At 48.9% G+C, this 13,738-nt stretch overlaps 1 protein-coding gene across 3 annotated transcripts in view; it reads left to right on the top strand.

Moving 5' to 3' along the window:
* CARS1 (cysteinyl-tRNA synthetase 1) overlaps nt 1–13,738 on the top strand; it is a 48,063-nt gene that overhangs the window by 19,127 nt on the left and 15,198 nt on the right. For all 3 annotated transcript variants that reach the window (XM_038563604.1, XM_038563605.1, XM_038563606.1), the window contains 3 exons: nt 7,616–7,756; nt 7,986–8,074; nt 9,939–10,060. In XM_038563604.1, the coding sequence (XP_038419532.1) occupies nt 7,616–7,756; nt 7,986–8,074; nt 9,939–10,060 (352 nt within the window). The remainder of the gene's footprint in view (nt 1–7,615; nt 7,757–7,985; nt 8,075–9,938; nt 10,061–13,738) is intronic.

Raw genomic sequence — 13,738 nt, 5'->3', positions numbered from 1 at the left:
GCGTTGTTTCAGACTGGTTGGTCCTCTCCATTCTGTCTCTCTGTTTCATCTGTGGCTTTAAAGACCTGGTTTTTAGAGCAGTTTCAGGTTCACAGCAAAACTGAGAGGAAGGTATAGAGATTGCCCATGTGCCCCGTCTTCCCCCCAGAACCTCCCCCACTATTAGCATATCCACCAAACTGGCATGTGTGTTATAGCTGATGAACCAGCACTGACACAGTGTCCTCACCCAGAGCCCACAGATGACACCAGGGTTCTCTCTTGGGGGTGCACATTCTATGGGTGTAGACAGCTGTGTCATGGTTCCTATCTACTCTACAGAGTACTTTTCCTGCCTGAAGAAGACTCCATGCTCCGCCTGTTCATCCCTCCCCCCAGCCCCTGGAAATCACTGATCTCTTTGCTGCCTCCATGATTTTCCCATTCCAGAATGCCACAGAGTTGGAATCCTATAGTGTGTGACCTTCTCAAATGGGCTTTTCTCGCCAAGTGTACATTTTAGGGTCCTCCATGTCTTTTCATGGCTTGATAGCTCATTTGTCTCTAGTTCTAGATAACATTCCATCATCTGGATGGACTGCAGCTTGTTTATCCATCAACCTACTAAAGTGCATCTTTGTTGCTTCCAAATTTAGGCAATTGTGAAAAAGCCACTAGAAACTTCTGTGTACAGGTTTTTATGTGCACATAAGTTTTCAGCTCCTTTAGGTCAATGCCAAGGAGCATGACTACTGGATCATATGGTAAGAGTATGTTCAGATTTGTAAGAAACCACAAATCATCTTCCAAAGTGGCTGTACCATGTTGCATCCCCGCCCCCCCCCGCAGCAGCGAATGAGAGTTACTTTTGTTCTGGATTTTCCCAGCATCAGGTATTGTCAGTGTTTGTGTTTTGGCCATTCTAATAGGTGTGTGATGGTATCTCGTTGTTGTGATTTGCATTTCCCTGAAACATAGGATGTGGAGCATCTCTTCTCATGTGTTTATTTGCCATCTATGTATCTTCTTGTGTGAGGTGCCTGTTCAGGTCTTTGGCCTATTTTTTATCGGGTTGATTGTTTTCTTATTGAGTTTATATACTTTGGATAGTAGTCCTTTTTTTTTTTCTCAAGATTTTATTTATTTATTCATGAGAGGAACAGAGAAGCAGAGATATAGGCAGAGGGAGAAGCAAGCTTCTTCCAGGGAGCCCAATGTAGGACTCGATCCTGGGACTCCAGGATCATGCCCTGAGCTGAAGGCAGATACTCAACCTCTGACCTACCCAGGCATCCCTGGATTATAGTCCTTTATCAGATGTGTCTTTGGCAGATATTTTCTCCTAGCCTATAACTCATTTTTAAAATTTTCTGGACAGTGTCTTTCCCAGAGCAAAAATGTTTAATGAAGTATAGCACACCACTTCTTCCTTTTATGGATTGTGCCATCTGTGTTACAGCAAAAAAGTCATTGCCACACGCAGGATAGGGTAGATTTGCCTCTGTGTGATCTTCTAGTTTCACAGTTTTGCATTTCACTCTTAGGTCTGTGATCCATCCTGAGTCACTTTTTGGGGAGGTGAAAATACTGGATCTAGAGTTGTTTTGTGTATGGATGTCCGGTAGCTACAGCACCTTTTGTTGAAGGACCCTATTTTTTTCTTCTACTGAATGGCCTTTGCTCATCTGTCACAGTACGGGGGACTGTACTTGTGTGGGTCTATTTCTGGGCTCTCTCTTCTGTTCCCTTGATCTATTTATCTCTTTTGGCAACATCACATTGTCTTGATTACTATGGTTTTATAGGAAGTCTTGAAGTTGGGTAGTGTTAGGCCTCCAATTTTGCTCTACTTCAGTATTGAGTTGGCTCTTCGGGGTCTTTGGCCTCCGTACAAACTAAGAATCCGCTTGTTGACATGGGTAAAATGCCATCCTGGGATTTAGATTGGGGTTGCTTTGGATCTCCAGATCACTCTGGGAAGAGCTGACATCCTGACAATGTTGACTCTCCTATCTGTGAATATGAAATAGCTCTCCGCTGACTTAGTTTCCTTCATGAAAGTTTTATAGTTTCCTCATGTGGATCTTGTACCCAGTTAGTTAGATTTATACTATTTCATTTTAGGGCGTGCTAATGTAAATGTTTTATCACATTCCACTTGTTATAGTTTTATGTCTTCCTTCCCACTGAATATCCCTTTTATTTCCTTTTCTTGTCTTACTGCATTAGCAAAGATTTCTAGTAGGAGGTTGGAAAGGAGTGGCCCGAGGGAACATCCTTGCCTTGTTCTGGATCTTAATGGGAAAGCTGGTTTCTCACCTTGAAGTATGATGTTAGCTCTAGGATTTTTACAGATGTTCTTTATCAAGTTGAGGGAGTTTATCATTCTTCCTAGTTTTCTGAGAGTTTTTATTATGAATGGGTGTTGGATTTTGTCCTTTGCTTTTTCTGTATCTTTCAAAGCCATCATGGCATTTTACTTTTTTTAGTCTGTTGATGTAACAATTACATTAATTGATTTTTATATTGTTGAGCCACCCTTGCATACCTGTGATAAATCCAGCTTGGCCATGCTATATAATTTTTTTTAGACTTTTGTGGATTTAGCTTGCTAATATTTTGTTAAGGATTTTTCCATCATGTTCATGAGAGATATTGGCCTTAGTTTTCTGTTCTTGTAATGTCTTTGGTTTTGGTATCAGGGTAATGCTGTCCTCCTAGAACGAGTTAGGTAGTCCCTCTGCTTTTGTCTTCTGAAAAACTGTAGAAAATTGATATAAGGGATCCCTGGCTGGCGCAGCGGTTTGGCGCCTGCCTTTGGCCCAGGGCACGATCCTGGAGACCTGGGATCGAATCCCACGTCGGGCTCCCAGTGCATGGAGCCTGCTTCTCCCTCTGCCTGTGTCTCTGCCTCTCTCTCTCTCTCTCTCTCTCTCTCTGTGTGTGACTATCGTAGATTAAAAAAAAAAAAAAAGAAAGAAAATTGATATAATTTGTTCTTAAGTGTTTGGTAAAATTCACCAGTGAATCCCTCTGGGCCTAGCAATTTCTGTTTTGGAAAGTTATGAATTATTAATTAAATCTCTTTAATAGGACCACCTGGGTGGCTCAGTGGTTGAGCATCAGCCTTTGGCTCAGGTCATGATCCTGGGATCAAGTCCCACATAGAGCGCCTCACGGGGAGCCTGCTTCTCCCTGTCCCTATGTCTCTGCCTCTCTCTGTGTCTCTCATGAATAAGTAAAATCTTTTAAAAATATAATAAAATAAATAAATCTCTTTAATAGCTAATAGACTTTTCAGATTGTTTATATCATCTTGTGTGGGTTTTGGTAGCTTGTGTCTTTCAAAGAATTGGTCCATCAATGCAGGTTGTCTAATTTGGGTGCACAGAGTTGTGTGTAGTATGTCTTTATTATGCTTTTTTTCTTTATTTTAAGATTTATTTATTCATGAGAGACACAGAGAAAGAGAGGCAGAGACACAGGCAGAGGAAGAAACAGAGGGAGAAGCAAGCTCCCTACTGGGAACCCGATGCAGGACTCAATCCCTGATCCCGGGATCACACCCTGAGCCGAAGGCAGATAGATGCTCACGCTGAGCCATCCAAGCAACCCCTTTATTATGCTTTTAATTTCTGTGAGTTCTGTAGTGATATCTTTCTTTGGTTTTGGGTTCTCTCTCCTTTTTCTTAGGTAGTAGCCTGGCTAGAGGCTCATTGATTTTATTCATTTTCTCAAAGAACCAGTTTTGGTTTTGTTGATTTTTCTTAATGGATTTCCGGTTTTCTGCTTTAATTTTTATTATTTCTTTTCTTCCATTTTTGGACCTGGCCCTTTCTTTTTCTAGTTTCCTAAGGTGGAAGCTTAGATGATTGATTTTAGACCTTTTTTCTTTTCTAATTGGTACACCCAGTGTTACAGACTTCCTCTAAGCATTGCTTTTGCTGTATCTCACAAATTTTGATAAGGTGTGTTTTCATTTTCATTTAGGTCAAAAATTTTAAATTTTTTCTCAAGATTCTACCTGTGTGTCCTTTGGAAGCGTGTTGGTTGATCTCCGTGCATGATGGGGATTTTCCTGCTCTCTTTCTCGATTTCCAGTTCTGTTCCACAGTGCTCTGAGAGTAGATGCAATGTATGATTTCTGGCCTTTTAAATTTGTTCAGGCGTGTTTTACAGCCCAGCTCGTGGTGTGTGCTGGTGCATGTTCCACATGGTCTTGAGTAGAATGTTCTGCCCCTGTTGGATGAAGTGGTCGGTGGTTGTGCATTAAATCCAGCTGATGCTGGTGCTGTTGAGTGCCACTGGATGCATATCGATCTCCTGCCTGCTGCTCTGTCCACGGCTGAGGAGGGCTGCTGGTGGCCCTGGCTACCTTCGTGGACTCACCTGTTTCTCCTTGCAGTTCTGTGTGCTGTTGCCTCATGTCATTTGATGCCATGCTGTTGGGCCCATATGCCTCCAGCACCACTGTCTTGAAGAACTGACCCCCGTGTCCTGTCAGGCTCTCCTTTATGCCTGATGACTCTCCTTGCTTGTCTGCTCTGTCTGCAACTAGCTACTCCTGATTGATTTTGAATCGTGCTACCATAGTACTTTTTTCTCCACCCATTTACTTTTAATGTATATGTATCTTTATATCTGAAGTGGATTCCTCATCGACAATGTACAGTTGGGGCTTGTATTTTGATCCACCTGACTCATTCAAGTGGTGCGTTTATTTTATTTATATTTTTAGATTTTTATTTATTTATTTGTGAGAAAGTGAGCAAGTGAGAGAGAGGTTGAGCATGCAGGAGCAGGGGGAAAGGTAAAAAGAGAGAGAGAAGCAGGTTCCCTGCTGAGCAGAGAACCCAGTGCAGGGTTCCATCCCAGGACCCCAGGATCATGACCTGAGCAGAGGGCAGGCACTTCACTGACTGAGCCCCCCCACTCACTGGTGCATTTAGACCATTGACATTGCCAGTAACATGAAGATTGTCGGGTCCCTGGCCACTGTGTGTACTGTTTTCCATCTGATGCCCTTGCTCCTTGTTCCTATTTTTGGAACTCTTTTTCTGTTTTTTTGTTTGTTTGTTTGTTTTGTTTTTTTTTTGTAGTTTTAATTGAGCATTTTACGTGATTTCATTTTCTCTCCTCTTATGGCATATCATTTTGTACTTTTTTCTTTTTAACCTTTTTTTAGGTTGCCCTAGAGTTTGCAACATACACTCACAACTAATTTCCATCCACTTTCAAAGACACTATACGACACAGTCCCGGGGGTACTTTACAATAATAGAATGATCCTAGTTCTGCCTTCTGTCTTCATGTTGTTGCTGTCGCTCATTTTACATGTCTATAAACATGGGAGTGGGAATGCTCTGTGTGCATAAAGGATGTACATAAGCATGCAGATTGACATGTTCTTGCTATTACTGTTTTGAACAAACTCTTATCTGTTAGATCAGTTAAGAAAAACCAAAGGTTTGGGGCACCTGCGTGGCTCAGTTGGTTGAGCTGAGTCTGCTGGAGATTCTTTCTCTCCCTCTGCCCCTCCACACTCACATTCTTTCCCTCTGTGTCAGATAAAATTTTTTTATTTTTATTTTATTTTTTTAAAAAATTTTTTTAAAAAGGAAAAATAGAAATTTTCATTTTACCTTCACATCTTCTCTCTTTCACTGTGCAGACCCAAGTTTCTGACCTCTATTATTTTTGTTCTCTTTAAAGAACTTCTTTTCACATTTCTTGCAAAGCAGGTCTACTGGCAACAAATTCCCTTGATTTTTGTTTGCCTGAGAGCCTTTATTTACCTCTGTTTTTGAAGGATAAGCTCACAGAGTTCCGAGTTCTGGGGTGGTGAGTGTTTCCTCTCCACACTTAAATATCCCCCGTGTCTCTTCTTGCTTGTATGCTTTGCAGGGACAAGTCAAATACAGTGCTTATCTTATTCCTTTAGGCAAGGTGTTTGTCTTCTGATTTCTTTCAGGATTTTATGACCTTTGATTTTTTTTCAAAGACTCTATTTATTCATGAGAGACACAGACAGAGACAGAGACATAGACAGGAGAAGTAGGCTCCCTATGGGGAGCCTGATGTGGGACTTGATCCCAGGACCCAGGATCACGACCTGAGTTGAAGGCAGATCCTCAACTATTGAGCTGCTAGGTTCCCACCTTCGATTTTCTGCAGCTTGTCTGTGGAATGCCTGGGTGTCGTGTTTTGGACATTTGTCCTGCCCGATGTTCTCTGAGCTTCCTGTGTCTGCAGTTCAGGTGTTTCTCTGCTCATTCCTCCCATCCTTTCCTTGTGGCCTCCCCATGGGCACATGTCACACCTTCTGTGCTTGTCTTGTGGTCCTTGGCCATTCTGTTGGGTATCGTTGGGTCCCTAAGAACGTGGATGGTCTGCTTTGCCATTGGGAGCCTCTGGCACTGGGATGGGATCCTCTTGTCGGCCGCGTCCACTCCATGGGTGAGTCCATCAGAGATGTTCTTCATTTCTGTCTCGGGGTCATCCATCTCCAGAGTCTCCTCATTTTCTCAGGACATCCTTCCCTCTGCTCACCTTGCCCCTCTGTTCTTGCTTGCAGTCAGGCTTATGCATTAGAGTCCCGAGCGTGTCCATCCTGGTGGTTTTAAGCTCCTGGGCTGGGAGTTGCAGGATCCCTGCTGCACCTGCTTCTGCTGCTGCTCTGTGTCTTCAAGTTGTTTCTTTGCGTTGTGCTATGGCTTGTCATTTTTCTCAGCACCAGATGTGGGATACAGAGCAAAAGGGCCTGCTGTGAGCGGGCCAGCAGGGAGGGGGCCAGGCTCAGGGGTGGCCTCGTCCCAAGTGCTGTGCTTGGGGCTGGGTCTCTGGTGTGCCACGCCTCTGGACTGAGAGTCACCCACCTGCTCACCCCTCGCCAGCCCAGCAGCGTTCACAGGGGTATCCTACCTGGGGCTCTTGGTGGAAGCATCTAGCTGCCCTTCTTCTGTAGGCATCATGCATACAAATGCACTCAACCTGCGTGTCCACATCCACTTCCCCCTCCACCCTTCCTTCTTTGTCCTTTCGCCCCCACTAGTGAACTGCAGACCACCCTCCTGTCCCCACGTCCCTGTCCCTTCACATGCTGAAAACCCTGGGTTCCTCCACAGCCGAACCTCAGGGTCCCCGCTAGCCTTCAAGGCTCAGGCCATGATATCAGAGATGGACATGTCTCCTATGTGACGTGGTGCTGTGGTGACAGGACATGTCTTGGATTAACTCTGCACCATGTGGTGTGTGAAATGGGGCTGGCGTCTTCAGTTGATGGCATCTGGCAGGACGTTGTGGTCTTGACTCCTCTGTCTAGGACAGGGGCTCTGCACATCACCTGACACCGGACACACCGGTGGACTGCTGCACCATGCGCTCCTGGCCTGCATCATGCTGGCAGCAGTCAGACCTCCCGAACGTGCCTCTGAAGCTCCCGTTTACAGAGTGTGTTTGAGTCAGTGCTAAAACCTTTATGTGAACACCATGGTCTCTTGGAAGTGGCAGCTCCTCATGGAGCAGGGCTTTGCATGGCACATCTTTGAATTAGAGGCCGTGATTAACACAGACCAAGTGCACAAGACACAGTCCTGTTATAAACTTGTACACACCTGTGCATGTTCTCTTTCTTCAGGTGCTGTTGGAAGAAGCAAAGGACTTGCTCTCTGACTGGCTGGACTCCACACTCGGCAGTGAGGTCACTGACAATTCTATTTTCTCCAAACTGCCCAAGTTCTGGGAAGAGGAATTCCACAAAGACATGGAAGCCCTGAACGTAAGTGTGGCCAGTGGACTGACGCTTGCTCTCTGGGCCCTGGTGCCTGAAAGGCCTCATGTGGTCCAGGCCATCATCCTAATTGCACGCACGCTAAATGAGGTTTAAAATGAGAACTGAGGGCACGAGGGGCTTCTTCGCCAGCATCTGGTCCTGCTGCTTCCCTGGGCGCTCACCTGAGGCTGCTGTTTCGGAAGGAAGAACTGGGACTTTCTCTCATCATCCACAGGTTCTCCCTCCAGACGTCTTAACCCGCGTTAGTGAATATGTGCCAGAGATTGTGAACTTCGTCCAGAAGATTGTGGACAATGGCTACGGGTAAGATGTGCGCCCTCTGCGGGGCAGGGCTCCATCTAGGGAAGGCTTTCCCAAGAAGGCAGCCTCTCCGTCTCTGAGTGGGGATGCGGAGCCGGAGACCCTCTGGGGGATAGGGTGCCACTGGCGCTGCTGTCACCAAGCCCACAGACCAGGTGGCTTAAACAGCAGAAATGTATTTCCTCACAGCTCCAGATGGCAGATGACTGAGGCCATCATGCCAGTGGGGCAGATTCCTCTGAGGGCCTTGAGGGAAGGGTCTGTCCCAGCCCTTCCTTGACTTACAGGCAGCGGCTGTCTCAAACTGTTCACACACTTGTCGCTCTGCACATGGGCTATTTGGGCTCCTTTAGTGTCCTGATGTTACCCTCTTATGTAGACACTTGCTTAGGAGTCACACTGGGTTAGGGCTCACCCTGGTGACCTCACCTAACTTCTGGGAAGGCTCTATCCAAATACATTTGTGTTTTGAGGTGCTGGCGGCTAGGACTACACCATATGAATTTGGGGAGGACATGATTGAGCCTGCAGCCTCACTGTAGCAGCACCCCTTCACACGCTGACCTCATGGCAGGCCTCTGTGCTCTGTCCCACTGGGTCCTCAGCTTTAGGCTTGCTTCATAAGAGAGCTCTTTGGGCTTTCCTTGGTATTGGCTGCCATCAAACAGGTATTTAGCTGTAGGGACACCATCTTTTTGTTCAAAGCAAGGAGGAAAAGCAAGAGGGTGTTGCTGGCTATGCCCTGCCTACAGCAGGAGTCCCCAGCAGACTTGCTCATGAAGGCTGGCACCTGGACCCAGCCCTGCCAGGTGGGCTGTGCAGGCCATTTACTTGGGCCGAGGCCAGGATGGGGGTGCTGTAGGAGCTTGTGGCCTGCAGTCCACCAGGGTCCCCAGAGCTAAGAGCATGAGCATGGGGCCTAGATTGGTGAGCATGAATCTGCCAGGTGTCTGGAGGCATCAGCCCTGCCATGCGGGCAGTCAGGGCATTTATCTCTGAGTCACCTCCCAGGGCATGTGTGTTCCCTTGGGGGCCCTCACCTGGCTGTGATTCCACATACTCTGCCCTGACCCTGGTCTATGATCCTAGTACCACCTGACTGCGGGAAACACTGTGCAAGTGTCCGAAGTCCATATGGTCAGAAATCAAAAATGAATGGAGGCTCAAATGGGAGTGTTGTGTCTACAGCACATGGTACCTGTTTGTGGCGCTCCTGCTCTAGGAGCTCGCTTCCTGCCTCGCAGGGCAGACGAGGCATCCACTGAACAACGTGAGACATGCAGAACCCCTAGCACAGGCCTGGAGCAGCACAGGCCGCCCGGGAGTGATGGTGCCTCCTATCTCCCTGTCACTTAACATGATCGCTGCAGGGCAACACCAAGGTGTGTGCCAAACTGAGTGATGGGGGCAAGGCCGTGGTGGGAGAAGGCAGATCATTCTGGGCTGGAGTAATCTGCTTCTGGGAGGCAGAGAGCCGTGGCTGGCCCACGCAGGTGGGTAGAATGTAGCTAGAATGAGGATGTGGCACCCAGGACTGCGCTGTCACAAGGCGAGGGGCAGGGCAGGAGCTGCCGGGCACAGGGTCTGCAGAGGGACGGGCTGCCCAGGCAGGAAAGGAAGGGTTGGCCTCCAGGGCATGAAGTGTCCTTGTCAGGTGCTCGGCCTGCGCGGTGGCCACGGGTGAGGGTTGGGTGCATCACAGAGCCGCGGGAGGCCCGAGCCGGCCCCAGGCGCGGAGGGCAGAGCCGAGGGGAAGCGGCCCACAGCCTGTGTCACCCTTTGGCTCTTTGTGTCGTCCTCCTGTGAGGTGCTCTGGGCCGTCTTCAGATCTGTCATGCTTGCCCACACCCTACTTCTTATTGTCCAGCTATGCTTCAAATGGGTCCGTCTACTTCGATACGGTGAAGTTTGCTTCCAGCGAGAGACACTCCTACGGGAAGCTGGTGCCCGAGGCTGTTGGAGACCAGAAAGCCCTGCAGGAAGGGGAAGGTAAACAGCCGGGTGCAGGTGGTGGGTGTTCCAGCCGAGGCAACGCAGCCTGGTTCCCTCAGGATTTTAGGAGTTTTCCAGGGAAGCAAAAAAGCTGGTATATCTAAGACCATCTTGAAAAGCATGACAGACCTCAGGGCCGGGGCTATAGGGCTGGCGTTCGTGGTGGCGAGAGCACCTGAGGGTCAAGGTGGTACACTTGGCCAGTGTGTTGGGCGCCCAGCACTGGTGTGTTTGGAATATGCAGGTTGTGACCCACTGAACGAGGGCGTAGAAGTCACCCACACAGGGTTGGCAGGCAGTCCCCTTGGCGTCTGAGCTCCTGCTTTGGGAACTGAAAATCCCAGAGCTGTTTAGATTGAAGGCAGTTTCAATACTCCTGTGCAGAGGAAGTGGGTCCCAGGTTCAGAGCAGGCACCATGAGGCGGGGGCAGAGCAGAGCCAGAGAGCCGGGCAGCAGGCACCTGTTTGTTATGAGGCAGCTGGGGCTCACCTTTGCATGGTTATTTTGAAAGGTGCCCCGGGACAAGCCAGGCAGGAACCCTAGGGTCAGGTCCTGCGTGAGTGTCCCAGCTCTGGGTGTGAGCAGGGGTGTCACACCATCGGTGCCTGGGCAGCACCTCAGTACAGCGGTTCTCTCGTCCCACCGAGACGTGTGCATCACAGCAGCCCCTGTGCTCATCTTGATCTGGGTACAGCTGACGCTCACAGGTATGAGCTGCACGGGGGCACACACCTGCAGATTGTTCTGGATAAGGGCAGGGCAGTACTGCACACATCCCCTTCTGTTTTTTTCTATAACCTCTTCTCTGGCTTACATTTGTCACTATGTGTGACATGTGTTCATGTACCATTCATGCTGTTGCTGGGGCTCTATCCAGCAGTGGGCTCTTCGTGGTTTTGGTTTTGGGGAATTATTTGCAGATTTTCAAGTGCATGCTGGGATCAGCACCCCCAGCCCCCTGCCCAGCGTTGTTCAGGGTCATCTGTATTAAATGTGGACATGTGGCTTTCTCTGGACCAGGCTAAAGTAGGAGTGTCTTTCATGGTGTTTTTTCCACCCTTAACACTTCCAGAGACTCGGGTAGACCACACAAGCATCATTCCCGTGGTACAGGGATTGCTGGGGCCCGCGCTGTTTTCCCTCCAGTTTTCTGGAAGGTAGTTTGGCCATACTTTTGGATCAAGTAATTTCACCTTTAGGACTCTGTCACAAAGAGACATCAGAACCTAACACGAAACGATGAGTGGTGTGGACTAAGGGTAGATAGACTAAGTTAGTTCAGTAGCATCATCACCAGACCCCAGGGCATTGAAGGCTAAAGGCATTTTTTCTTTAATTTTTAAATTTATTTATTCATGAGAGACAGAGAGAGAGAGAGAGAGGCAGAGACATAGGCAGAGGGAGAAGCAGGCTTCCTGCGGGGAGCCTGACATGGGACTCGATCCCGGGTCTTCAGGATCATGCCCTGGGCGAAGGTGGTGCTAAACCGCTGAGCCACCTGGGCTGCCCAAGCTAAAGGCATTTTGTCAGCATAGAGGAGGCATCTCCTTGGAGGGCAGTCGGGGGCTTGTGTGGACAGCAGCGTGGCCCCTGCAGCCCGGCATCCTTGGAGGCAGACACAGCGATGTCCGTGAGGGAGGCGCCAGGCTCGGATCACAAGCTGATGGCTCAGCCAGGCATGCAACGCCTCGGGTGCATGAGGAGTGGGGCTTTGTGTAGCAGGTTGCCTTCCAGCACAAATCAGGGCAGGGCCCCTCGCCTGTGCTCATGCCAGACCCACATGGCCGCAGAGTTCTCTGTGGCTCCCTCAGAGTTGCCTGTCTCACAGACTGTGTCATCTGTGCATGACGCCATGGGGTGGGTCCTGGGACTAAAGGGTCACGGACAGTGTACAGACATGTTTACAGTCACAGTCCTGAGTGACCATAGCAGAAGAAACCCCGGGGGACGCCACTCAGCTGCAGGAATGTCTCCCACGGCACAACCTGCTGGGTAGGGCAGCCTGTGGTTCTGAATGCAGTTGTTAAAGAACAAAGATGGAAGGTGGGTGGGGTGAGTTGCCAGAAAGGTCAGGGAGGAGCAGTGGAGAGAGCAAGAGAAAACAATTGAGAGAGTGGAGCGGAAATCATAAAAAGTAAGCCGTTGGTTCCTCACAAAGGTGAATGAAATGAGAAAACATGTAGCAAAACTGATGAATGAACACAGAAGATTCACAGATATATCCAGACAAAACCAATGTGACTAGAGACAGCAGAGTCTTAAAGGCCAGGGAGTGCACAGGCTGGCAGGGTGCAGGAGGCCGCCTCCACGGTCTGGGGGATGGAGAGCCCTGGGGATGGGAGGGCACACGCAGCTGTACAGCAGACCTTGCCATCTGGCCCCAGCTGGGTTCCTCTTGTTCCTCTTGTTCCTTTTTTTTTTTTTAAGTTTAAGTAATCTCTACACCCAACGTGGGGCTTGCTTTAACTCACAACCCTGAGGTCGAGAGTCTCCCTTTTCTGATGAAGCCAGCCGGGTGCCTCCGGAGTTCCTAAATATGGCTTGTTCTTGGACCTTGTTTTTCTACACGAACTTTAGACTCCCTTTGTATTCCAGGGACGAGAGCAGGAGAATCCAGCAGCAAATACAGAGGGACGTGCCCTCCTTTGGGAACAGTCCTGCTTCCAGGGCGATGTGACAGCCTCTGGGGTGGAGGACAGTAGTGGCGAGGGGTCCTGGAGCCGCCTTGGGGTCGCAGGGGTTGCCTCTGGGGAGGGAGACAAGAGGGGACAGCAGGGGAGTAGAAGGGATGGTGTGACAACTCCTTACAAAATCTAGAGCAAATAGCAAGTATTACCAAAGTGACATTTTTGAAGCACGGGAGGTGGCGTGTGTGTAAGGGGATCCTATTAGCTCTGTCACAGAATTTTTCATAAATTTTAAAAATCATATACATTCACAAGTAACCATGTTTGTAATAATGGAAATTAAAAGCCTAAATACACATCATCTGCCAAACACAGGGTCACTGAAAGAATGTGCTGGCACTGGGTCAGACTCTCTGAGCCACTGGTGTGACTGTGACCTGCTCAGGAGCAAAGGTGGGGTTTGCCCTGCTGCTTGGGTAGATTCCTTCCTCTGTCTTTTCGTTTTTTTGTGTGTTTTTGTTTTTGTTTTTTTTAAGATTTATATATTCATGAGAGACACAGAGAGGCAGAGACATAGGCAGAGGGAGAAGCAGGCTCCTAGTGGGGAGCCTGATGCAGGAGTTGATCCCAGGATCCTGGGATCACAACCTGAGCCAAAGGCAGACGCTCAACCGCTGAGCCACCAGGTGCCCCTAGTTCCCTTCCTTTGTGATCCTGGCATTTGCTTCCTGATTCTGTCTCATATTTTCCGAGTTTCCTACTCAGTGCGCCCGTGTTGTAGCCTCAGGTCTGTTGTGAAAACACCATCAGCGTGGCGCTCTCCCTGCAGCTGTTGTCAGGCTGTTGGGGCGACTTCAAGGTTCTGGAAAGGTGCTGGTAATGGAGGTCGGGCTGCAGTTTGCGACCTGGGACACTAGGGGGGGCTGTCACTCCTGTTCCGGAGCTGCCCGCCAGGGGGCCACAGCACCCAGGGAAGGCCGCATTGCTGCCTCGCACCGGGGCGCCTTTGCAGGCCCTGGCGCTGTCCTCACTCACCTGGTCACTGTC

The sequence above is a fragment of the Canis lupus genome, chromosome 18 (genome assembly GCF_011100685.1).
Source record: "Canis lupus familiaris isolate Mischka breed German Shepherd chromosome 18, alternate assembly UU_Cfam_GSD_1.0, whole genome shotgun sequence".
NCBI classification, from domain to species: domain Eukaryota; kingdom Metazoa; phylum Chordata; class Mammalia; order Carnivora; family Canidae; genus Canis; species Canis lupus.
This window is presented reverse-complemented; position numbering and strand designations above follow the sequence as displayed.